The sequence below is a fragment of the Sinocyclocheilus grahami genome, unplaced genomic scaffold (assembly GCF_001515645.1).
Source record: "Sinocyclocheilus grahami isolate Dianchi unplaced genomic scaffold, SAMN03320097.WGS_v1.1 scaffold1.1, whole genome shotgun sequence".
Classification (NCBI taxonomy): Eukaryota; Metazoa; Chordata; class Actinopteri; order Cypriniformes; family Cyprinidae; genus Sinocyclocheilus; species Sinocyclocheilus grahami.
The window spans coordinates 3,339,656-3,367,082 of NW_015505180.1; the positions used below are offsets into that span (position 1 = coordinate 3,339,656).

Sequence of the window (27,427 nt, forward strand, 5' to 3'; positions counted from 1 at the left end):
TCTGCAAGTAGTGAAATAATCATGTATCTGCAGGCTCTCATTTGGAGACCCAACACGTGAGCCATGGGCTGCAGAGATGCATTAAATGGCAGTTAGGTAATGGAGCGCACAAGAAATCGTTACATTTTTCTATGAGTCATTGCTTCAGACATTTTTTTTTTTTTTTACCAGACAGAAAAATACTGCTAATTTCTAAATATAAATATAAAAAAAAATTCTCACTTTTCCGAGTTTGACAAAAGCACACTTTCATGAAGGCTGGAACACACACATGCAGCTATTCTATTCATCGCTCTGCAGCCACAGTAGCAGATTGAAGGGACTGAAAAGGCCACTGGTTGGTCTATTTTAGTTTCTGAGGCAGACTAAAAAGACACCAAATAATACAGACAACTCACTTTTCTTCTCTTTCTTCTTCTCTTTCTCTTTCTTCTCCTTCTCTTCCTCGTCATCATCATCTTCTCCCGCCCCCAATAACGTGAAGATGATTCCAGTTTGGGAATTGACTCCAACAGCAGTGACAACCATTTTTCCAGAGCCCTCCATGACATGAGTACCTGCACAGAGGAAGATGAGGTGAATAAGGGTCACATACCGTTTATATTGGTGCCAATACATTCACGACTGGATCTAAAACTCAGTTTATGACAAATAACTAGTTGTCCAGTGTTTTCCCCCACACAGAACAGGTTTACCAAACTTGCTCTTAAAACATGGGTATAAAGATGACTAAGTATTTGACATAAAAAAGGTGATTATAAAAACTGCCCTAATCAATTCCTATGCAAATATTGGCCCTTAATATAAAAAGTTAATTTCTGACCCTGGTCCACACCAACGCACAATAATGCTCTGTTTATTATAAGCATGTGCTGCAGTTATGTCATCTGCCACTTTAAATGCTTGGGTTCTTTAAAGCAGAATGGATTCTGATTGGCTGTCAGTGTTTTTCATCATTCGTCAGCTGGATACAATTATTTTGAAATTAATTCCAACAGTTGTTATTATCGTTATAGTTGTGGTGTGGACTCCGTTATTCTTTAAATTCAGAATGATTTTTAAAATTATATCTTTGTTATCGTGCTTTGGATGAAGGACTCTTGAAACAGGATGAAGACTCAAAACAGGCAGGTCTTCAAATCAAATGACATATTATTGGGCTCTATGAGCACCAGCCAAAGGTAAAAGCAGAAATGAGTGGACATTTTCTTCCTGGCCTTCAGAAATGAGCTTCAGTATAGCCCTCAATAATTGTTTAAGCTTGAGAAGGGGCTCTGAAAAACTGTCAGGGAGAGGTTTTTGCTGGGTTAGACTTAGTATGCTAACACAGGCTCTGCTGGAGAAGTGCCCACTACTGCTCACAAATCCCCCCTCATCTCCTCTGGGATGGCACACAGCAATGTCATTCTATCAGAGGATCAACTGGCTTTCATAAAATGGGATTAGCTGAAGATGTGCAATAGCCTCGCTGAGAGGTAGCAGGTCCTACATAGCAAACATCTGAACTCCCAAGATGGACATTTATTTGGTTCGGCTGAACTTTTGGGTAGAGTTGAGACAGGACACAAAGAAAATGCTAAAAGGTTACAGGGTTGTGCAGCCAAATGTGAATCAAAAGTGTGTTTTGGTTTGTTTCGCTAGTGACGGGTTGCAGTCTCTGTAATTATTAGGGTTATGTCCCACCTGACAGCAGCATAGGATCTTTCTCCATCGATTTCTTCACATGGTCAGACTCTCCAGTTAAAGAGCTCTCATCTATTTTGAGGTCATTGCCCTGGATGAGAATGCCATCAGCAGGCAGGAGGTCACCTGATGAAGAACGTATCCCATCACAATAATATACATTACCGTCAGCAGCTTTTGAATTTATTTCAAGGTGACTACACAGAAAAATGTAATAACACCAGTGAAATGTCAGACAGATAGGTTTTTTTTTTAAACCCTATACTTTTGAATTTCCCTCTAAAAAGGAAATGAAACCTCTGCAAATTTATGTCGGCTTACCATATTTAATTTGTGCAATGTCCCCGACGACAATCTCGGCCACAGGGATCGGAAGGACTTGCCCTCCCCGAACCACCATAAACTTCTGCTCTTGTTCAATGCGGCTCTGTAAGCCACGGAACTGCTTCTCTTTGCTCCAGTCATTGAAGGCCGTCACGAGCACCACGCAAACAACAGATAGGAGGATAGCTGCTCCTTCTATCCATCCAGCCTCAGCTTCTCCTTCATCCTCTACTCCACCCGCTGCTTCTCCACAATCTGCGCACACACACACACGCACAAAATAAAACTCGGCTCAGAACAACCTGAAATTGAGATGATGATCTATAAATAAGGCAGAAGGAAATAAATAGGTTACTTACTTTGAGTTTCTGAATCCGGAGGTTTATAAAAAGAAAGGCCCAAAGAAACTATTGCTGCCACTTCCAAAATAATCAATGTTACGTCTTGTAATGCTTCCCATACTAACTGAAGAAAGGTTTTTGGCTTTTTCGGAGGTATAAAGTTCTGTCCAAATGCTACTTCTCTTTTTTCAATATCTGGGGGCTGCCCACTTAATCCTGGAAGAAAAGGGTAAGAAAAAAAAAATTAATAATTCAAGTAAACACTGAATACAGCTCTTCTTGTATTGCAGCATACGATGCTTAATATATATATAAAAAGGTAATTTTGTTTAGGCAAACATTTTACAAAGTTGATTAAATGGAACAGAGAATTGTTGACTTCTTTAGAATGTATAGCCTACCATTTATTATTATATTATTTATATTTACATTATCATTCAGACATTTGGGGTTTGGGCTGCAACAAACGATTATTTTGATAATCGCTTAATCTAACGATTATTAGAACGATTAATCGACTAATCAACGATTATTTCACTGATTAATCAGTAGACATTTTTTGATTATTCAACTTTTGCAATTAGTTAAAATATTGGTTATTAATAATTCAAGTAAACACTGAATACTGCTCTTCTTGTATTGCATCATACGATGCTTAATATATATATAAAAAGGTAATTTTGTTTAGGCAAACATTTTACAAAGTTGATTAAATGGAACAGAGAATTGTTGACTTTAGAATGTATAGCCTACCATTTATTATTATATTATTTATATTTACATTATCATTCAGACATTTGGGGTTAGGGCTGCAACAAATGATTATTTTGATAATCGCTTAATCTAACGATTATTAGAACGATTAATCGACTAATCAACGATTATTTCACTGATTAATCAGTAGACATTTTTTGATTATTCAACTTTTGCAATTAGTTAAAATATTGGTTACACATTCTAACAAATAAATTAAGGTAATCACTTCAGCTTTGAAAGTCATTATTTAATTACAATTATACAGTTAATTTATACAAATAAATATTTTGGCACACAAAATGAGATGGCAGAGAAACTCTTATTCACCATTTAATTAGCTTTATGAGAAAGTAGCTGAATGACACATCATTCTGCCTAAAATCTCTTTTTGTAAGTCATATGGATAAGAAACAAGATAAAGGTTAAGTGATAAGACGTTTTATTTTTGGACAAACTATTTTATTCACAACAATCTCTCTTAAAATACCTTATAGGGTTATTATAATCAAAACAGTCATGAGCTAGATCAAGCTTTGATCTCTGCAAACCAAACAATCACTTTAATTAAATGTTTTTCCCCCCCACTAATAAAAAGATTTTATCATTAGCTAGCTCCACACTGTAGAGCTGCTTTATAACAGAAAATCAAGTTGCAATTCTAACTGAAAGCGACACTGACTTTGGTTTTTCATGCTATTACATAAAGTACTAAATAAATAAACGTGACGTGACTGGACTTTACTAGAGTACTGAACTGCAGAACTCGTGCAAACATCCACATCACTGTAATCAGATGCGTTTTAAAATCTCACAAATGTTTGCTCACTTACTGTATTTTTTATTTTACAGTGGGGTAATTTTGTTGCAGTAGCACGAGATAGCTTGATTTTAAACTTTGAATTGAACACTAATAAAAAGATTTTATCATTAGCTAGCTCCACACTGTAGAGCTGCTTTATAACAGAAAATCAAGTTGCAATAACTAATGAAAGCGACACTGACTTTGGTTTTTCATGCTATTACATAAAGTACTAAATAAATAAACGTGACGTGACTGGACTTTACTAGAGTACTGAACTGCAGAACTCGTGCAAACATCCACATCACTGTAATCAGATGCGTTTTAAAATCTCACAAATGTTTGCTCACTTACTGTATTTTTTATTTTACAGTGGGGTAATTTTGTTGCAGTAGCACGAGATAGCTTGATTTTAAACTTTGAATTGAATAAAAAAAAAAAAGACAAGTAAGCAGTCAGTAATAAAATAAGAACAAATAAAGAAATGACTAATGATAGCACAAATAAAAAAATAACGATAGGCCTAAAAATTAAATAAATTGCTTTTTAGTTTTTCAGGTAGGTCTAACAGTAGGGCTATTTTTTTTTTTTTTTACCAATTATCCAAATAATGTTTAGTCCTAGAAAGCTATTATTATCAGAACACGGGAGCATAACATAGCGGTAAGCAGATCAATGAATGAGAGGGCAGCGTTTCCAGAGTTGCCCATATACCACACCATGTTACAACACAGTAGGGCTATTGCAGACAGAAACAATACTGTACTACATCCATGTTTCCTGTCGGCTCGATTTTTGTGTGGACTTTGCCGTTTCGATGAGCATGAACAACTGTTGGCGCAAGCTAGATTAAAGTGATTATTACGTTTTGAATATGGATATTTTTCTTACAAAAATGCATCGATTCGCTACAGCAGGTCTTTTGTTCACCCCCCAGAGCCATGTGAGACACTTTTTTTTATTTTTATGGATGGGCACTTTTTATTTCACTTCTTTTGGACTGAAGCACTGCACCACCCGCTGACTTCAATGATAGAGCTAGGATGCCTCGGGGGTGAGTAAAACGAAGCCTAATTTTCATTTTTGGGTGAACTAACCCTTTAAATTGAAATATTTTTATTTTCTTGCTGATCCGAAAAATTATCCGGTCCGTGGGTCAAAAACCGTAATGTGATCCGAACCGTGAGATTTGTGATCCGTTGAACCACTAATATTTTGAAAAAGTATAATAATTTGAAATATGTTTACCATTTCAATATATTGTAAAATGTAATTTATCAATGTAATGGCAAAGCCACATTTTCAGCAGCCATTACTCAAAGTAACAATTGCACAAGTAACATTTCTTAAATCAATGTTGAAAACAGTTGTGCTGATTAATATTTTTGTTAGTATATTACTAGTTTTTTTTCCAGTATTCTCTGATGAAAAGATCAAAAGAACAGCATTTATATGAACTAGAAAATTGTAACTATAAATTTGTAACATTTACTGTCATTTTTTTTATCAATTTAGATAGTCCTTGCTGAATAAATATAATTGTCAAATCTTATAAATCTTAAGTTAAACTGCATTGAACATCATTTTTTCTATATTATATTACTCTATATGATACTCATTGAGCAACTAAAATAACAGTCATGTGTCTACAGGTGTCTGACAGAACTAGTAACAATTTTAGCCATGTCTTTCCATTTCCAGGCTAAAATCTTGGTTCATAAAATAATTACATTTACAAAAGGGCTTACACTGTTTTGTATTGAATCGATTATGAGCTATTAGCACAGCTAATCCATTAATACTGGCACTACAGCAGTAAAGCGTGTGGGATTTTGACACAAGATCATGAGAATTTCCTGGGTGTGAAAACTTAATGTGGGCCAAATAAGGAATTCCAAAACTGTTAGGGCAAAAACAAACGTTGAGTTCGGTGTACACGGTCATTCTCAGGAATCATTCAAATGCACTGGTTTAACAGCAGTTCGCTGGTTTGCCCATTTGAATAACTCTCTATATTCAAAGCAAGTATTCAAAGTCATCATGGCATACGCATTCAGTCCACCATATGTTAAGAGACACACAAAAAAAAGAATGGCTAGATGCGGTGAATGAGCCGTGTGGACGAAAAGCATGCATGAATACATGTGTGTTTATGCATCTAGTGTCTGGGCATCAGAATGAGTGTGTGTGCGTGTGTGTGTGTGTGTCCGAACAGGATGGTTTGCCTGCCAGACCAGAGAGCAGCCTGGTCAGCAGAGCCTATTGTCATGACAACATCCTCCACATTACTCAGCAAAGCCATTGAGTTGCTCGGCTCTTGCTCTCTCCCATTGAGCTGAGTTATATGAGTTTCACTGCATATTAACACGGTCTCAAAAGCACATTTCTGCTACTGGATTACACTTGGCATTTGACTGCATACACAAAAAAAATAGCTTTTTGTCTGGACAACTACAATGTCTGCGAGATTTGCATGAATTAATTTGACAGACAGTTTTTTTTCTCCAAAGCTACCTACATTGCATTCAAGGCAATGAATATGAGCATTCCTGTAGCTCAAACAGCAGAGCACTGACAACTCCATTGTCATGGGTTTAATACCCAGGGAATGCATGAATTGATCAAATGTACACCTTGAAAGCAATGCAAGTCGATTTGGATAAAAGCATGTTCCAAATGCATTCATGTAAATGAGAGCATATCGATTCATTTCCTGGGACTCAAACCTATTACATTTTCACTGCTAGTGCTATGTTCTATCAGCACTGTAAAAATGATTTTTCAAAGTTGTGAATAAAACAAAGATCACTGGAGAAAGCAATTTGCTACACCAAAATGCTTTTAGAAAAAAAATTCACTTACATTTACAAAAAATGACAATGCTAGATTTGCAGATTCACGAGGTCTTCACTATTTCTCTAACTCTACCAGTTTTTATTCTAGAAGACACTATTTTACAGAATAACCTGAACATTATGATCTTTGTCATAGTAATAAAATGAAAAAAAAAAAAAGTATTTTGTTGGCTGCATTTACACTATTTGAGCATTTTAGATTACAACTTGAACAATCACTTCTCCAATGACATGTATAGTGTTGCACTAATTGGTTACCAAGGAAGAGAAGCCAACAATGACCAAACTAAAATCAAATTATGTTTGTTTTTACTGCTGTAAAAGGTGCTTCTTGATTAAAGCACAGCAGAGAACTGCTGAAAACTAAACTTCCTGCTCCAACGCCAGTGCAATAAATCCAGGCTTGTGTAGTATGGAAATTGAGGCTGAGGATTACATTCTGTGTCCCTGCTTGGAGAGTGGGCTAAGGAGCAGATGAGTCAAGTCTTACGCCTCTGTCAAAAATGCATTTATGCGGCAATATACATCTCAATTCCACTCTCACTCCAGATCATGCACACAGCTACTCGGAAACATTACTGAGGGGAAGATTAAACTCAACAGAAGAGGGGGAAAAAAACCTTCTAAGACCAGCAAAACACGGGCATTTAGACAGCTAATTATTCATTTGCATGCTATTTCACTGAGAACAGTGAACTAAGTACCTTTGTGATTGCTGGAAGTGCTAATGTGTTTTAGGTTGTGAACCTAAAACTACTGTTAGCACTAGTTGCTGCAAAGACTCCAAGGTTTTTGCAGTTTCCCCAAAGGAGACCAAATCATCTGACGTCAGTTTCTACTTTCACCTGAGACCTTGAAAGCCACAAAAACAGGGCCCTCTACGGAAAAGAAAATGTTTTTACTAATCTAATGCATTAATCCATGAAAGAAATGGGGGGAAATTACTAACAGAGCTTTTGATACATATTTAATAAGCTAGACAAGGCAAGAGAAAACAATAAATAATAAATATGGTCATCAATCCATTCAATATACAGACAACAACATATACAAAGGCATCTCTGATCATTTGTTAGCTCACTAACACAATGTTCCACTGAGCTCCAGTTATTTAGCATGCTGGATAAATCTTCGTTGCAATATTAAATTTTTTACTAAGATCTCATTCATAAATACCTGTAGTAAGTGCTTAAGACAGAAGGATATTTCTGACAGGTGTAGCCGCACTTAAAGGTGAAGTTTATCATTTCTGTGCCTCTAAACCGGACGCTGCAATCGCCATTGAGAACAACTGTTCTATACAAACCCATCTCAAACTTCCACTTGTTTAAGCCGATGTTGCAGTGTCGTTCAGGTTAGGATGCTCAAACAAACAGAGCAATGTTTTGAAAGTGCCTCGGAGTTCACACTTTTCATGGAAATCAACCTACAAATGAAGATGAGAGAAGAAAATACTAGAAAACCCACACCTAGGTCATACTACTATTACTGGACGAAGCTCGCAGCTGGTTGTATACCTTACAATCATCAACTCCCACCTGATTTAAGTAGTGGTTCAACGGATCACAAATCTCACGGTTCGGATCACATTACGTTTTTTGACCCACGGATCGGATCATTTTTCGGATTAGCAAGAAAAGAAAAATATTTCAATTTAACTTGCTTTCAATTTATTACTTAAAGTGAAGTACTTCTTTGATACCACAGCAAATACTACTAGATTAACTAAGAAAGTTTAAACATGATTAAAGAGACACAAATTACAAGCATAGACAAATACAACAGACTATGTTACAAATAAAATAAGGTTAGTAGTATTCAAATACAGAAATGTAGTTATTAGGGAAAATAACACTGCATAGTGTTCACCGTATAAATTAAATATAGATTTTTATGACAGCTTTTTTTTTTGTTTGATGATTATTAATGACAGCAGCAGTATTTATAGGCCGCTGTCCCTTTAAGACCTGATGCACGGATCTGATATAATGATACACATCACATCTGATTTCTTTTAGCTGTTTTCATTCACTTGAGATATAATTTACTGCGTTTACCTGAATGATTGTCGAGATGGGTATTTTGTCATAATTTCATGTGTATGTGTCTGTTCAGAGGATTCAGAAGAGGATTCAGTTCGGTGTTCGCGCACCATCTGAAACGCGTGTGTGGCTGTGCGCATAGAGAAGAGTGTGCGAGTAACGAATCGATTTCCCTTTCGCCTTTTCTCTCTGAAATAGTTTAAAATTCGCTTGCTTGTGTAAATACGAACAAATGATAAACGTATACTCTATTATGGTTACATTTTGCAATTAATCCGCGGATCATATGCGTGCCGAACCGTGGGGCTTGGTCCGTACGGATCACGGATCAACTACGATCCTTTTAACCACTAGATTTAAGTTTAGTCTTTTCTGAGATATCCTTTAGAAATATTTCTATTAAATCCTTTAGCGAATATAAATGTAATACTCTTAACGCCCCAACCATGTTTGTCTTCAGGGTACATGAGAGGCTGGGTCATGTATACTAGTAGCTCTTTCGATTAAAAATCCCATGAGTTAAAACAAAGCTTGAGCACTCGCCTTTAATTTGCAGTAGAAGTCCCTCCCTTGTGTCCACACATGCAAATTGTGTAATACAATAGATTCTAGGAACCAGCCAGCATAAATAGTCTCAAAAGATTCACCCAAATAATACGTAAAGAAGGTCACAATTTAAAGTGAAGCCGAAAGAGCAGTACAGAGTAACTAGTTAAATTCAAAAGAGTAGAAAGATTAGTGGTGGGCTTTGCTGCGAATTGAGAAATGGCCTACTTACTAATTAGAAATCCCTTTTCAATAGTCAAAGCTCTTGTAATCTTGAATGACTGCTTAATTTCCTATGGCAAAACTGAGTGATCTGATTAAGCTGTAAAATGTGTCATAACAGCAGGGCTGCCTGCCAGCGTACTATTGTGAAGCAGAGGGAACAGGGCAGAGCTAAACTTGCGGATCGCTGTGGGGCTCCGATCTCAGTTAGCCATGTGCCGTGTAGTGAGAATGGCTAAGCGACAGGACCCTCTATCAGTGTGGCCACTAAATAGAATATCTAGGGGGGAAATTCTCAGACTATTCTTCTATGACTAATGCACAATTCACACAGTATACAAAGCTCATGCACAGCATGGGCCAAGTTTCAGACAGTCTATTCAGGAAACAAAGACCACATTTTTAGGAGTCATATCAATGCTATCAGTGTGACCCCATTATTTGAGCTGTGAAGTCGAAATATGCATTTCCACTGATGCTATAGTTTCCACTGACACCATGACAAAGGTATAGCTCTGGATTGCAGAGAGCACAGTAAGCTTTGGTTTCAATCACTCAATATTTCATCGCCTGCTAATAAAAGTCAGACCTTGTGAGGGCAGGACGGGGCAGGTGACACTACATATAAACATCCAAACATGCCGTACATATCAGACATGTTGAATTACCTAATTATTAAGAATTAAAGATTGATTCTGGTGCTCTGCCAAACACATTCATAATGGCAAGTGTCAGATACGGTTAATGCAGTTTAAGATCTAGGAGCAACATTAATGCTACTGCAATCATCACTAGTATTATTGTTCATACTGAAATATTTTTTGGTATAGGCATGAATGATACTTCAAATGCTATTACTTTTTTTTTTTTTTTTAAGTGATTGGATTGGACTGTAAAATAGGCCATAAAGGTACATAGATGTACACTGAAAGACGAACCTGAGCCATATCTACCAGAATCACACAACCTTGGAAAGGTAACCAACCAGAACATCCTAGCAAGCACCCATAATACCCTGTTTTCACATTTTCTTCAATGAGGACACAAAATTAAATAAGGGTCAAGACACTATTACTGGAGAGGGCAGGATCCTTAGGAGCTGTCCATCAGGAATGTGTGCTACATTTTGACTTTCAATACCAAAAACACATTATTGCTGATCAAGCCTGCATGCTAAATAGAGTATTCTCATGAAAACACTGGCGTAAAGCACCCAGGAGAAACAATTAAATATTGGTCTGTGGCCCTTGCGTGCTCACGCACGAGAGAATTGCGTCTCAAAGAGCCTGTAGAGTACTGCTATGGACATGGTGCCGTTTTAATCTGGGATCAAACTGAAAATCCCTTCCCCCAAGAGTTCAATCAAGGTCAGGCCAGCGATTAAACCTAATGTCTACAGAGAGGTAATAAACCAATGGAGCTGCAGCTGTGCGCTGCACTCTGACTCTGCACTTTTCTATATCTTACCCTATAGACTATATATCTGCTCACACACCCTTCTAATGAAAGAGATAAAGAAAGTGCGAAACAATAAACAAACAACGGGAGAGCAAAAAAGGGATAAACAGGGCTGCAACAAATAATCAAACAATAAAAGAAATCCATAATGACAATAATTGACCATTAAATTTGTTCGATGTGCAATGTGGCACAGAGAATCTGTCAATGATGCCACTTTGGAGTTTTAACTGGGAGGAACAAATTCATGAGTCAAGTTGTCCAAGACTGGAAGGATTTTATTAAATGTTTCAAATGTAGTCATAAATATATGGCGACATGTGGAGTGTCAGGTGCTCCGACAGATTGCACGTGCTGTTTAATGCTTACATGCCGTTATATTGGCTGATATATTCTTATTGGTAAATGTTATAAATAGGGATGTTCATTTCGGTTATTTTTCCTAACCGACAACCGACGCTCGTTAACCGACAAGATTATTTTAAATGAGAATTTAATTAAATTAGAAAGGATAAGTGTCTGTGACCCGTTAAAAAAATACTAGCATTTGTTTTCCGGGGAGTAATTTTACATGCGCAAAAAGCAGCAAACAACAGAACATGAGGATTTACATGGTCATATGACATCACGCACCTGCAGCGCTTCTGCCAGCGGAAAACATAATAAAGCTAGGCTAATATATATATATATATATATATATTAGAAAGAAAAACTGTAACAAGTAGCCTAGCCTAGTATGCAGCATTTCGGTTCATTTTTGTGCTGCGCAAAAGGAAACAGACGACAGAAAGCGGCATCCTATTTTTCTTTAGGCTTACTCAAGTGATTGCGCCGGCGCCGCATGTGCACACACAGTTAAGCATTGCTACATTGACAATGCAGCCGGTTCATTATCATAATAAAATACAGTCAGTCAAACATATGGGGAAAAAAAACTACGTAGTAAAAAATATGTAGTAAAATCTGTGCCGTTAAGTGTTATCACCGCACCGCCGTGATGTTATGCAAAACATTTTGTTTTACGTGGATATTGGAACGCGAGTGAAGCCTAGGCTACATAATAAATAATAATTTGCCATTCAAATACATCGCGAATGCGAAAACATTTGATTTTGTGTGGAATGAGAGACCCAACGTTGGTTTCAGTTTCGTTTTAATGTAAATTAATTCGTTTCGGCTAGTCATTTATATTGCTATAGCTTCTTATATTTTTAATTCTTGTTCTTTTCTAAATACTGTTAATTGAAAGGATTTGTTGTGGAGTGAGGGGAACTAAAATAGCCTAGCTATGTTTACAGTGTTTATTATAATGTTTAATAATTAATGTTAATTGTAAACATTTTGCGTCGGCATTAGGCCTATTTCTGAATGAATCAATAAAATGCGACTTATTGTTTTATGTTTTATGTTTTCCCCCCCTAAAAAAAAAATTTTTTTTATCCACCTTTTTCTTGTCGTAAAAATGGGCGCGGCCATTTGGAAAATATATGGGTATGGCTTCCGGTTTCATCTGCGTCCACTCCGTCCAGCTATTTTTAGCTGAGCAAAACAGTTCGTTTTGCTGCTTGATATTGAAAGTTGGTGTGTCTTATCATATTATTTTAATGTATTATCTTAATTATGAACACACTGGTTTGTAGTGCAAACAGTTTTACCGTTTACTGCACGTTGTTATTCTCCTCGTTATTTACCTATAGCGGCTAATGAACCGGAAGTCTCACCCATAGGCTTACTTCCGCGTTGAAGAAAAAGGTGGATACGTGTAGTGTATTTTAACCATGCAGCAAACCTTTTTAAATATTCTGATAAATTACTGAAAAAATAAATAAATTAAATAACTTTTTAAACCGTTTAACTGATTGTATTAATCGGTCAAAATTCTTACGGTCGGTTAACCAGTTAAAATGAACATCCCTAGTTATAAATTCTAAGTTAATTGAGTGCATCCTAACAGCAGGTGTCATGTTGTTATACTTAAAACTTATATATACACACAAGAGTGCATATTTGTGATTTATATATACACACACACACACACATATATATATATATATATATATATATATATATAATATAATATATATGTATATGTATATGTGTGTGTATGTACATATATAAAAATCTAAACAGTTGTTAGTTGCAGCCCTGGAGACAAATAAAGAGAGAGTACAAAAATATAGCCAAAGAGAAAGTGTCTAAAAAAAGCTATAATAAAAGCTGTACTATCCCTGCTGTAACCGCAGTCCCACCGACTGTAAGATGGGATAGTAAACACATTTGTGTTTGACATTAAGGGCTTTTATTTCAATTGTCAAACACACCGACAAGCACGTAGGCTATATTTAGCTTATTCTCTATTAATTCTAACCCTTTAGTGAGGAAAACAGATCTTTGTCTCAATCAGACATTGTCCAAGATATCAGCACACTGTCCATGTGTTGCCAGAGCAGAAGCAACGGGACAGCAGCAGCAATCCTTCCAATAGACTGCAGATGCACTAAAATGCAGCAAGAAACCATTCAAGTGTAACTGACCTGCTCGCTATTGCTAACAGCTATATGTTTAGAGTGAGATGCAACAATGCTGATTGAAACCATCCAAAGAGTTGTAGCTTCCGCCACTTTACCTCCTGGAACTGCATTTCGATTTCTGCAAAGCAAAGCAAAGCAAAGCAAGTGCAAGATAATGATTATGTACCATCTACGGGCGATGTTTTCAGTCTGATGCAAAGTCCATTAACGTCCCCATAAGATTCCTGGATTTTGTGTAATGCTTCAGCCCCGCGCAGTTCCATGAGAGAGCGCAGCTCATTAAGCGAGCAGCCAAACTCTCCATCATGATTGGGCTCGGCCACAGAGTTCTTCACCCCGCTGTATGAGTTGTTAGCCATATTTCCTGGCTACACTGCGTCTTAGCAAGGGTGGAAAAATGGCGTCCCAAAAGGAGAGCTATATCCTCAGGAGACCAATGCCAGTAGTTCCCATAAACAACTGACGTCCTTCAGAGGAGGAGGAGGAGGATGCCCGACTGCAGGTGGCAGGACTGGGATAATTCACAAGCCATTCCCCTCAGCCTGTGGCGTTGCTTTCATTGTGAATGAAACCTTACACAATCAGCCCAAGGAGACCTACAAAAAAAGAAAGGAATGCTTTATTAATAATAATAATATTGTTATTATTGCTGAATCTATTTACAAATGCAAAACCCAAATGCACAACAGATATGCATGTTAATTTTAAAACAAAACATCAACAGACACCTTAAGTTTAGAAAAAACTCCACCGGGCCTAGAAATAAGAACAAACTCACTGGCTGAGTTTCAAGGTGACATCCTACCCACTTTTACAGGCAGAACTATGTGGGCTTTTTTAAGAAGTAGCGTGGGAACTGACCTGCCATCTTAACTATGTGAGAGACCAAAAAAAGCCTTTTTTTCTCCCCAACATTATACATGGCTTTTTTTAAAGTAACATGAAAATGGTTTAATTCTGGAAACTTATGGAATAGAGTTTAAACACTTTTAATTAAGTGTTAATATATAGATTTATCTTCCAAAATGGCATTATTATTAAAGCAATGATTACACTTGAAGTGACCGTGTAAATGGCAGCGTAAATACGCCCAATGAGACCTTGGACTGCTTGGACAAAGTTCATCTATGGTGTTTCATATTTTCATGTACACAAACAGAAGAGAAAGTTCCATATCAATACCATGCCTTCAAACCAAATAACAAACTGTCAGACTTCCGTTTAACCCCAATGGACGGTCAATGAACAGCTTCTCTGGGATCATTTCAATAGCTAGTAGGGCTGACAGTACTTCCACTGTCCTTGCCTTTACCAGCAAGATTTCATTATAATATAATTATATTAGGGATAGGGCTGTGCGATATGGTCAAAAAAAAAAACCTAATCACGATTTCTTTGACAAATTTTGCGATTTCGATTTTAATCACGATTTTGACACGCACAGACATGCTTTACAGTCATTAATGCATTCAGTGTGAATTTGAAACATATTTCCAAAAGAAAACCAATAAGAGCTTTATCAAAAAGCTGTAACATGTCTCTAGAACAGACATAAGGTAAAATAATCACTACGTCAAGGTGTAACAAAATGTCTCTAGAATAGACATATGGCAGAAAAAAAAAATCCCGTGTCCAGGGATTTTTTTTTTGCCATGCATTGGTCATAGAGCTCTTTGTGGCGTTGCCTCGGATGTTGAACTAGATTTGTTGCGCCAAGTTCACACGTACTCCGTCTGCAGTGCGTATACAGTATGTGTATTCGGTGCAGAAGCAGCACAGACTCATTTTGCTTTCGCACGGGATGCGTTTGCAGTCCGCTCCTGATCCGCGGCTGTTTACCACAAACACAACATTTATCCATTATTTTGATTTCAAATCCAAACGTTGTTTCTGAAAATGCTTTTTCAGCATTGTGATTCTCTTTTATAACAGTACAGTAATACAATCTTTCATAGACATATTCACGTTTAAACTCAATAAATAACTTTGTTTAACTACCACCACGAGTGCCATCTATTATTGCCTTGTTTATCTAAAAGTGCACTTTTCCTTGTTTTAAATCTAGCCAAAAAGCCATATGTTGACTGTTGACTGTGAAACAGTAGACTTTAATTATTTGCATTTATGGTGTAATTACTACATTTCCATGTCAATCCATGTTCATTTTTACCGCGAATAATGCGCCGTCACTTTAATTCAACACGTGTAGCACAGCAGAAATAGATTCCGTGCGAAAACGATCGCAGCATGACTGCTGCAGACGCACTGCCGGACCACAATCGCAAGCAGTGTTAACGCTCTGATCCGTTAACATGGGCGCGGACAAAATACGCACCACAGACGGAGTGTGTGAACCTGGCGTTACGTTTGTATGCCCGCCCGGTCTGTTCTGTTCTCGTGCTCCATTTAGGCGCGCTGCATTCGGATTGGTTCGGATAGCATACTGCGGGAGGTCGGGGCGTGGAAAATCGTGCAATAAAGCAATTTAGAAATCGCGCAAGCTCAAATCGCGATTTTATGACGATTTCGATTAATCGCACAGCCCTAATTAGGGATGCACCGAATATTCAGCAACCGAAATCATTCAGCCGAAAATAGCAAAAAAATCGAATAAGCGAAAAGGCCGAATAATATGTACCGAACAATGACTAACGCGATCAAAACATGCAGGCAGTGTGAAAGTATTTAAAACTATCAGAGAAAGACGCAGAAATCATTACAAGCATGAAGCACCGGCAGCGAGAGACTGTTTAGTGCTGCATCACGTCTCCGATGAGAAGAAGAGGTGGCTGGTGCTGGTGGCTAGGCTACTGTATGATGATTGAAATCGCGAAATGGCCTCAAACTATTAGTAAATAAACTGCAGAATGTTATATTTTCTAATGCACGCACAAATTGCATGTATGCTAACTGCGCTGCACGAGCTCACGGTGCCAGCGTTCAAAGTCCAAACCGCAAGGAAAATCTGTGCTGAACTTGTTACTCGTCAGTTGCTCAGTAACATTTTTTTATTTATCCCTAAATTATATTATATAATATATAATAATCAAATCATAATAAAGGAATGTCAGCAGTAGGGATGATCTGAACAGGTTTAAGAAGGACAAGAGGTCAAAAACATGAGTTTGTATGACAGAAGTAAAAAGTGTAGTAGCCCTCCAGGACTGATTTACTTGCAGCAGCACATGCAGAGCGTGAAACAGCATGCTGCTCCGTAACAGGCAACCAGCTGGGCAATCAACTTCTCCCACAGCCAATGTCATAAACATTGCAGACAAATTAAGAGAAAAATCTTCAGTTAAAACTACTCTCTCAAGTGCAGGAACCCTGGAATTGACCTTTTTATGAAGCTCCGGCAAAAAGCTTCCTTGCACGACCAAAAATAAATACCATAAAAGACATCATTAGCAATGTCAAACAAAGTCTCAAGTACGTCAAAGTCAACAAGCTCTGTTTTATCTTTTATTAAAACTGGAAGTGAAAAGGGAAACGCCCAACAGCTTCACACTGCAACAGCTAAGTGTGCTCTTCCCTTTTGAAGTAACAACTGGTTCTAAAATTTCTCTGTGAAAAACAACGATGGTTTAACAGAACTTCCTTAAACGACTGTCATCTCAAGCAGCCATGGTATGCATTTCATCATGCAGGTTTCAAGCAAGATAACATCTGTCCTGCACAGTCAAGCTCTTTTTCTTCCAGTTATCATCTATGAGTGACTGCTCGACCACGAATAGGGAAGTGCCAAATCTTTGCTGTGCCATGACAGTTTCAGGTTGCAGAGCAGGTCACATGTCACAACAGTGGAAAATCATTGTGATTGGATCTTCAAACTAACAGTTACCGCAGTATGGTTGAGCAACAGCAATGTTAACCCTTGCAATTCAAAGCTAGAGGTCAGTTTTGGACCAGCGATTGTGGATTGCACTTACATTCCTTAAGACTCATAATTTAAGGACCATATCATATACTTGTATGATCTTTCTGACAAAGAAACCTGCGTTTATAGTACCGTGTAATGTCATGCATTTTGCCACCATTCTACCCTCCCTTAAAACTAGGTAGGTTCACATGAGGTCTGAGAGCTCCTCTATGACAGAATGCAATGCATTTGAAAGCAGTAGAATTGCAGCTGCAAGAAAACCTCAAGGAAAACCCTTTCGGTCTTGGTTGGCAATTGGAGACCCAATACTGTACAAGCCAACTTCATGCTAGTCAAGGACAGTGATTCCAGGGATCCCTCTGCAGTGGAGCTGTCGGTAATGGGGTATTTTTAGCAGCCTCAGACTGCCCACTCCCCATCCCCCTCGCTGGCTGTTGCTGAAATGGGTCAGGCCATTTCTATGTGGAGGGTACAATGCAGAGACGCTCCCCGCCTTACTCATTCTACATGGCTTAGTGCACTTAAGGCCACTTCACACCACCAACTGGGCACTTCTACTATACCCTCAGACACTGATCCTGCCAACTCACAGCAGCCGGCCAGCCGCCCACTAGACCACACAAAGCACAAGAAGCAGCTGAATGACACCTCCCAAAAAAAGCCCATTAAAAATAAAACATCATATTCCTAATACAAATCACAGAATCCAGTCATAAAAATGTAATTTATGGTATGACATGGAATGTCACAGAATTTGATGAATAAATAAAAAGTAAGGCTGTACACACAATCACATCATTTGGACTAGTGTCTTGCCGCGTCCGAAATCGGATACTTGTCCACTATATAGTAAGCAAAAATGGAGTAGTATACTCCATAATATAGTACAAATTCATAGTATTCATAAAACAGTAGGCAAAAAGTACCAGATGGCATAATATTTCCAGTGAGATTCTGAATTGTGCATCCAATGGACACTTTACTATCCCGTGAGGCCACAGGAGAGGATTTGTGAATGGCAGTGAAGCAACGCAACTGATGTTGGTAGGTCACATGACAATGAATTTCAATTCATGCTACCATATTCATACTATAAAGAACAGTTTTTTTAACAGCCGCTAGTTACTTAAATCAAAATAAGTGCCTACTCAGAGTATACGATTTCGGACACAACCTCTGTGAATATTAAACCTCAAAAAGGCTATTTAAATATACAAATTAGAGATGACACCGATCGGATCGGTGATCGGCCAGTCAGTCTCACTTCTTTCCGATTCCGAGCTGATCCGTTTTGTTACCAGCCACGCATTTTTGCTCTCTTCTCTCCGACGACCCCCCTTATCTCTCACACACACACACACACACGTCTCATTCGCTCCAGTTAAATAGTGCTTGTATTGCGCATTATTTTAGTAATTCCCGCAGGTTTCGCGCTTACACCAAAAGCACGCACACCATCACTGATCTATATTAGTGGAGCGCACACAAGCCGCACTCCGTCTCAAACAGCTTGTGAGCCACAAATACCAAAATGGTTTAAAAATCAAAGACCAAAAGACAAAGAAAATCACTTTGAATACGTTTTATAACTTTAATGGGAAGCATTAATCTGTATTTAATTTTTACAATGAAGACTACAGAAATTAAAGTAATCAAATGTAAATTAACACTGGATGTGTTATTTTACATTTGATTGCTTTAATTTCTGTAGTATTTCTTACCCGAATAAAAACGTACTTAACCTGAAAACCTTAGTTTCATAGCTCTCTTTATTCTATTACATTTATTTGTGCTGTTGTTTGCATTTGTTTTTAATTTGTTCTTATTTTATTACTGACATTTTACTTGTTTTTTTTATGAAAATAAAACTGCATTGAAGAAAAGTAGATTTTTGTTTGTATATGCTGTCAATTATAGTTCTTAGAAAGAAAATCGGAATCTGCAAAAATCGGTATCGGCAGATCACACTAACAAAAAAAATCGGAATCGGCCAAGAAAAATGCAATCGGTATATCTCGAATACAAATTTAAACTACAGAAAAATTTAACCATTTCATAGGGCACTATTAGTGTTAACGTTTCATAAATTGTCAAAAAAAAATTCAATTCAGTTGATTAAAATTTAAAATTTTAAACTGAAAACAGAACTTTGGAAAAAAATAAAACAGATTTCATAGGGCCCTAATATTCCTTCTGCTTTGTTAGATGAGCACAGTGGGAAAAATATTACATGCAAACAGCTACATACTTAAAAGCTCAGTGCTTTCATGTTCTCAACAGGACCTAAAACAGCATATCTAAAGAAGTGATTTTCAAAAATGGGAACCTTTAAGTTGATTGTTATGGTTGCCATTCACAGCACACAAGCATTTGCTCCGACCCCTGCCTCCATGTCTGACACTACACAGTAAATCAAGGATGACTCGAACCATTAGAGTGATGGGATAATGGGCTCGATGAGGCTTCAGAATTTATATTTGCTTAACTCATTGAACGTCACTTGGTGAATGGATGTGTGCATGACTGACTAGGCTTGCCGCGATAGAAGGTGATACGGTTAAGCCGGAACACCGGTTATGTCACATGCCCACCGCGGCACTGACCCCCACCATCGTTTAGATTTTTTTATAGTAATAAAAATCATTTAGTTCAGTAAAAGAACAGACACTACAATTAAAAACTGAACGCGGCTGCTCAATGCAGCGTGCCGAACGACAGTCGCATCACAGATCAGATTTCATTTATCCAGTGAAGAGAGCGAGTCGAGCTGATGGACAAGAAGAGTAAGGTGAGGTGAGACAGACAAGACGATGGCGGATGATTTAGATTCAAAATGAGATGCAAAAGTGCCTGTTTGGCAATATTTTGGATTTTTGAAAAGCCTGTTGACTTTTGCTGTTTATCTAAGGTGATTTTGGAAGTTTTAAACATTCGTTTCTTATTTAATTGGTTCCACATTGTTTGCTGATTTTTACTTTATTTAAACTTTGTAATTTTTTTTTTTTTTTTTTTTTTACATCAACGTGTATGCCGTGCCTTCAAGCTTTCTTACTCGTTTTGCTAATAAACATTCTACATTTCTTATTTATTTGGTTATATATTATACATGTTTACTTAGCCTATTTCCAGTTTTGTATACCTATTTAAACTTTATACAACTTATTTGTTATTTTATATTAGGCATAGCCTGCCCTATAGCATGGTGTATTTTTATTTGTTTTGTTAATAAAAGTTCTGTTTTATATATAGGCTAAAGTGAGTTTGACGTTGTATTTTGTTGTTGCATTCAAGCAATTGACGCCGAACTGCCGCTAATTCGAAAGTGAAAGTAAAATGTGCACGGTGATTTTAAGCTATTTAAAAGCGAAGGAAAGCGAGGAAAAGAGGGGAAATTCAAACGAACTAAAAACTAACAATTGCTTTATGCCGAATTGCTGCTATTTGAAAGTGAAAGTAAAATGCGCACGCAGCTTTTACAAGGTATTTAAAAGCGAAGGAAAGCGAGGAAAAGAGGGAACGCCCCTGCCCCCACAGTGATACTGGTATTACCGGTGTTGTCACACGTCGATTAACCGATGGGAAAATTTCCTCACCGTCACAACCCTATGACTGACATGACTAAAGGTTCTGATTCTGTCCAAACACAACCTGATTTATATTTAGATGCACACTTTTTAAAGACAGCACCTGTAAGCAGCAGTCACACAGTACTGCTTACACATTCCTTTGTGGGGAAATAGGATTTCCCTAACTGTTTTTACAAAGCATCAAATAGACTGCATCAAAACAAATAATAAATCTGATTGCAAATCAAATTTTAATGAGAACAGAGCACGAAGAGCATTCCTCTGCTTGAAGGTGGTAATTTACCTCAGTCATTAGAGGTCAGAGAAAATAACTGTGTACACTGTTCTTATTTACGGACCTCATTTAGATTGAGAAACGAAAACACATTTGCCCCAAAGATTAGGGCTGTGACGTGGCAGATTTTTACCACCGCGGTAGTAATAGACCAACTACCACCGGTGGCGTGGTGTTGATATAAATATATACAGTGGGGAGAACTTGCACAATTGGTGGCTGACTAAATACTTTTTTGCCCCACTGTATAGGCCTATATAGTGGTGTAAAAATTAGCGCGTTAACGATTCATTTTTTCAGTTTAACGCGTTAAAAATATTTCATGCAATCAACACAGGGGCGGGGCTAGGGTTGACCACCCCACTCACAACTGCTGCTTCTGTCACTTTTTCTCTTGACAAGAAGTGCTTTTATTCAGTCGCAGAACGACTGAGAACGGGAGACATTTCAGACGCGCGCTCCTCTTCACTTCAGCACCAGGTACTGTGCTCGCAGCGCGTGCTCTTTAATTGCACGCACAAAGGCGCCGGCGCGCGCTGTTACCTGTAACCTTTCATATCAAAGCACAAAATAAACTACGTGCATGCAATGACGTGGTCAGTTAAGTCATGAAGTTACCATAAAAAGGCGATTAAAGCTGCCTTAAAACTGTGCATGCATGTAATATATTTTATATGAGTCACATTTAAGATCATGTCTCTGAAATGGTTTTCAAAACTGTCTTGTAGCAGCCCAGCACTGTTTCACTCATCTAACACACCCGATTTAACTCGTCAGCTCGTGTTTATTTTAGCACTTCCGTCAGTGAATACGCAGCCTGCAAAACACTAAAATAAATATCAAAGAAATAATACAGTTAAACAAGAAAGTAGCCTAAATAAGAAAGTTAAATACACCCTGTCTACAGGACGCGAGCTGCGGATGCGGCACGACACGACACGCCAAATCCCCGACAGTAAACTGCCTCGCTCTCTTTATGAGGTACTGACACAGAGTTCAAATGTCCTGTGTAGACACTAGCCAGACTCAACCTGTTGCGACGCGGCGGTGTCACGTCCAATGTAGACACTGTTCCGCCGCAAAGCAAGCGGCGCATTAACTCCTCATCTGCACGTGCTCTCTTTGCAATAGGAATCGTTGCCACATTTCTTGTTAACATCTTTCATTTATCGCCGTCTCGTTTGTATTTGGCCAGTTTTGAGAAAGCCTCACCAAACCTGACCAGCCAGGCGTTTGCGATCACGGGAACTTGTATACAAACGCGGATGGGTGACATGAATGGAGATAGCTCCAGATCGGCGATGTAGTATTTGGTTTCCCAACAAGGTCCATCACCCCAAAAGAAAATTAATTTGCTGAATGCATAAACTGTATTATAAACTGTATCCTGCGCTCAAACCTGCCAATCTAAAGGAAACGCTGTGTATGGCGTTTGAGGTAATTTGTGAATTACCATAGATTTATAGTCTAAATAAAATCATTTGCAACTATTACTGTTATTACACTTGTATACAAAACTTCGTGTTATGCTTGTTATAGAATGCGTGACGTCACGTGCACTACCGCCGGTGGCAGTAGACAACCGCGGTGGTTGGTTGACGTGGTTGTCAGGGCGACCGTCACAGCCCTACCTAAGATGCCTATTTTTTCTCTGTCATCGACGTCTGATTATGGCATAAAGCATGATGCTATAGAGTAAATAAATTGCAACATTATTCAAATGTACTACTTAATAGCACAGCACTCTATTTTTAGCTGTTTATAATAGCTTATGAGGGGTTGAATGTCACCTCAGATTAATGTGACACCAAAGCAGTGGCCTCTTACATAAACAATACTAGAGAGAGGGGCTAAGTTACCATCTTTCCATTCCAGTCAGCATGGAAAACATTCACATTTACTTAATTAAAATAATATAACATTACAGCTTGTACTACACACGCTGTACAAAAGCATGAACACTTTGTTTGACCAAATCATAGTTAACATTACTGGAGGTACAGCCATGGTCCATAATCAAAAAATCTGGGTTTACAGTGTTAAATTTAAACAAAACATATGCTGAAGACCAACACATAGTAACAACTACAAAAACGCACAACAAAATTACTAGCCTAAACTTTAACAAATTAAAAGGAAAATGGGGGGAAATAAACTAATTCAAAGTATTTAATAAAAACAATAGTAGCATCTCAATGATGCTAAAATAACACTGTATATAACAATAATACTAATATATATTAAAATATAAGCATGACCATAATCGTTATTTGAATGCAAGCTGCTTCTCACAGTGCCTAAGTAACACTTTAATGCTCTAGAAACTGAATATTTTATTGCATATTAATATCTAGGTCAAAAAATGTTATTAAATCAATAGATATACAACTAGGCCATGCCTGTGCGTATAACAGTCCAAAGGCCTCTGAAGATCACTTGAGTCAAAGGTTAGTTTATTTAATGTTGGGTAAATCATAAAAAAAAGAAAGAAAGTAAAAATCACATTTCCATCCTGCAATAAATAAGAAAAAACTTCTCTTTTAACAGAGACAGTTTAGCGCTCAGCAATTACAATGACGATTTTGTATTGTATTGCAACAAAACAGACCGTATTTACTCCAAATCTGTCTTGAAGAAAGTTTCTCAGGAATGGTTATTACAATGACATCACATTCCTTACAAATGCATTGCAATCTCAATAAACCCCCTGAGTATTGATCTACACCTGTCAAAGGTCAATGTACACCTAAAGCATTTTGTAAAGATCACATACAAATACACCTTTACAAATTAAGTTAGAGAAATCTGAATATACAACTGTAGATTCAAGGTCAAATACAGCACTGCTGTCATACAGCGAGGTATTATCAGGAGCTATAAAAGCTTGAGCAAAAGAAGCAACAGGGCAGCGAATGATGTACGCCAAGGAGTAACAGACCTGACACGCTATTTAAACGCACACCGGGATCTATCTAGAAATTCTAGGTGCCATATTCAATCTCAACACATTAGGCAGACAGTAGACAAAATAAGTCAGCCGATTAGGTTGGGTGCATTGTGTTTTGCACATCTGCTCCTTCAAATACGATCCAAGCAAATTTGACGTGTCGCACAGCGCTTGTTCCAGTCCTCATGCCGAGTCACACATGACAGGAGGAATTAGGACTTGTACTACAACTGTTGACACGCACGCGTCACGCTTAAAGGGACAGTTCACCCAAAATGAAAGAAAATCACTTACTCACCCTAATGTTGTTAATTACACACCTTACTTTCTTACGGAGTGCAATCAGCCCTGCATTTTTTCCCCCATACAATGAAAGTGAATGGTGATTGTGGATGTCAATCTGACTAACATCTCTTAACAAGAGCGTCACGCGGGTTTGGAACAACATAGTGGTGAGTAAACGATGACCAAAGTGACATTTTAAGCTTGTTGAACGCTGTCTAAACGGTTGTTGTAAAACACACATGGAAATGCGATAACCGACGAGCAGGTAACGTTAATGGGTCCAAAAGCAAGTTGACAGCTGAAGCGTCCTCACATTCGGCTTTAGCCTGCTAGCGGTCTCAACTCGAGTCATCCCGTCAAAAAGGAGTGCAAGTTACTGGTTTAGTCTTGATAATGACACCAGAACAAAATCTCGTTAACGTTACCTTTCTCGAAACTGAAGCGGTCTCCAACTTTCCGCCGCAATTCAAAACATTCATTTTCAGGTAAAACCCTAAAAATGCCCGGCTAAAGTCACAAGTCATCGACAGTCAAACTGACAGAGACGGTCGCTTAGCTGAACAAGCTGAACTTCGCTTCGAGTCCAAGAAAATCATTGAGACAGTAGTTTCACCAGAGTTAACGCTCTTCTCGCAGGGACCCGACGAATGACAGTTAACGGATCTGTAACAGTCACAGCGCGAGCCTTTTATTGGGCGGCTTTCAAAAAAAATTGACGGCGTTTGAAATAACATTAGGGTCACGCTGTCTAGGATAACGTGTCAAAAAACAAACAAACTGTTTAAGCTCGTTTTTTAAAAGGATGATAAAGCTCCAACGCACATTTGTTATTTTTATATCGTTATTTTATAATAAAATCGCGTTATTTTATTAGTTGTATTTCTACAATATACGCCGAGGCGCGTGATCGCAGACGTAGAAACGCGACGCGCGCGGTCGAACACATTTCACAAGCTTCATACGTCAAAAGCAACTTTCCAGCGTGCACTACACATCATCCCTGCATCTCAACATGGTGCGATACATTAAAACCCCATTGATTTTCCACACACCCCCTCCCCATGCAGTGACAATAGGCAGATGTGGGTTAAAAATGCACAGCAGCCTGGTTGCCTTCTTGCTCCTTTCTCTGCCTGCTACCAACTAGCAGGAGTTGCCTAGCCAATTTGGCTAGCTGATAATAACGCAGGCTAACGGACAGCACGGTGAATGTAGACAGTCAGCGGAGAGGACGCAAAAAAACCGGTGCATTTGAAACGCGGCAGTAGCACAAGCATGCATGCGAGAAATGGTGAAATTACACTCACAATGCCCTCCGAACGGTGCCTCAGAGATCCCCCTCTCTCTCGGTCTCCCTGAGACTCACTCTGCCGTCTATCTAGCTCCTCCAATCTGCAGAGAAATCCCTCCCACAGCCGCGCGTCGCTTGAGACATGTGATGCGCGTCAGGAGGACGGCCGCTGACATGCAGGAGGATCCTCATTGGCTGAGACAAGATGTCAATCACGCTAGGCGCACCCTCTGCCCAGCGTTCGCTTGCATTAACATAATTTATAAAGATGTTGCTGAGAGCGGTTAGGTGTAACATAACTTGTTCGGCGTCGTGGTTTATTTTAACGGAAGAAACGACACGCTTCAGCACGAGCCGGCGCTGTAAGCCCCGCCCACAGTCACGGACGAGTCTTCCCCTGCGGCTAATTAAACCTGACGTCGTTTTTTCCATGACGTTGCCACTTCTGTGCTGGATTCTGATGGGTTTGATTCGCAGTGTGTGTACACTCCTTACTGCCGCTGATCTGAACCGGATCCTCGCTCTCCCGCGTTCCCAAGAAGATCAATGAAACATTTGTCAGTTAGTTAACATATCACTGTTGGTTATTTGAATCAGGTTGAGGCTCATTCATTCATTCATTGAAAAATAGATAACATCAGACAGATTGTGCAAAACACTGCAATCCTCTGTTATTTCTTTCTCATGCTATGAGTGAACTTGCATCACCAGCATTTCTCTCTCTCTGCATTTTCATCAAACACATGTCCACTGAAGCACTTAGTTTAGCAACCAGTCTGGCATCTTCCTTTAAAAATTGCAGTACAAGCCCGGAGCATTTCTGTTTGAGAAACGTTATACCAAGTCCTCATGTCAGGGACTACATGTACCAGTGGCGAATGAAAATCCTTGGTTAGGTTTAACAAAAACTGAAATAAAATCAAAAAATGACTTTTAAAGGGATGATGCACCAAAATGTTACTGTGTTATCTATCATTTTGCATGCAGATACCACAGCTTCCTTTAATCATGATATAGATGGCATATCCTGTTCCTGAGGTGGATTGCTGCAAGTCTTGCAGTGTAACAGTCTGATCTAATCTATTACAAATGTGATGAAATAGTACTGGTTATAAGACACTTCATTTTTTAAAAAGCGCCGCCTCACTCTAATTCGACTACAGGTGAATGCTCTGTCAATTAAATGTGAAAGGAGTCAGGCTATAGATAAGAAAGCATACACCAACATTAGCAGCTACGCTCTTCAAACATGTTAAGTTACTGGAAATGATATAGAAACCAATTATTCATAAAGGCACAATGTTACCAGAAAACTGTTCTTTCATACCTGACATCTAAAATTTGCTGAGAAATCCCCTAGTACGGGTTGTGGTTTCTTTCTTCACAGCTTCATTTTTGTCATGTAACCATTTGTTGACCATGGTGCACTTGAAAGATGATGCCAAAAGTGGAACAATGTTGTGGGTTTCCCCATCAAGGCCTCAGAAGAAGCCACATAACAATCTTCATTCTGTTCATTCTTTTGATACCTTTCCACTGACATTTACAGGCATTCAGTTTGGGTTTTATTCAAAGTGACTGTATATGTGACTGTGTGTGTGTGTGT

At 38.4% G+C, this 27,427-nt stretch overlaps 1 protein-coding gene and 1 long non-coding RNA gene across 5 annotated transcripts in view; one reads left to right on the forward strand and one right to left on the reverse strand.

The window, feature by feature from the left end:
* Positions 1 to 24,505, forward strand: part of LOC107585481 (uncharacterized) — a 43,067-nt gene extending 18,562 nt beyond the window's left edge. The window contains exons 4-5 of one of the 2 annotated variants that reach the window (XR_001609255.1): positions 485 to 576; positions 23,679 to 24,505. This is a non-coding gene — a long non-coding RNA (uncharacterized lncRNA). The remainder of the gene's footprint in view (positions 1 to 484; positions 577 to 23,678) is intronic. The other variant, XR_001609250.1, reaches the window with a different exon arrangement.
* The window catches only part of LOC107585291 (plasma membrane calcium-transporting ATPase 1), a 39,724-nt gene extending 13,744 nt beyond the window's left edge, over positions 1 to 25,980 (reverse strand). The window contains exons 1-6 of one of the 3 annotated variants that reach the window (XM_016272283.1): positions 25,838 to 25,973; positions 13,724 to 14,153; positions 2,367 to 2,564; positions 2,005 to 2,262; positions 1,684 to 1,809; positions 399 to 557 (exon numbers count right to left, since the gene is read on the reverse strand). In XM_016272283.1, the coding sequence (XP_016127769.1) occupies positions 399 to 557; positions 1,684 to 1,809; positions 2,005 to 2,262; positions 2,367 to 2,564; positions 13,724 to 13,916 (934 nt within the window). In that variant the 5' untranslated portion in view covers positions 13,917 to 14,153; positions 25,838 to 25,973. Of the gene's footprint in view, positions 1 to 398; positions 558 to 1,683; positions 1,810 to 2,004; positions 2,263 to 2,366; positions 2,565 to 13,723; positions 14,154 to 25,837 lie in introns of all 3 variants that reach the window. The other 2 variants (XM_016272362.1, XM_016272439.1) reach the window with 2 other exon arrangements.
* Positions 25,981 to 27,427: the final 1,447 nt, after the last annotated feature.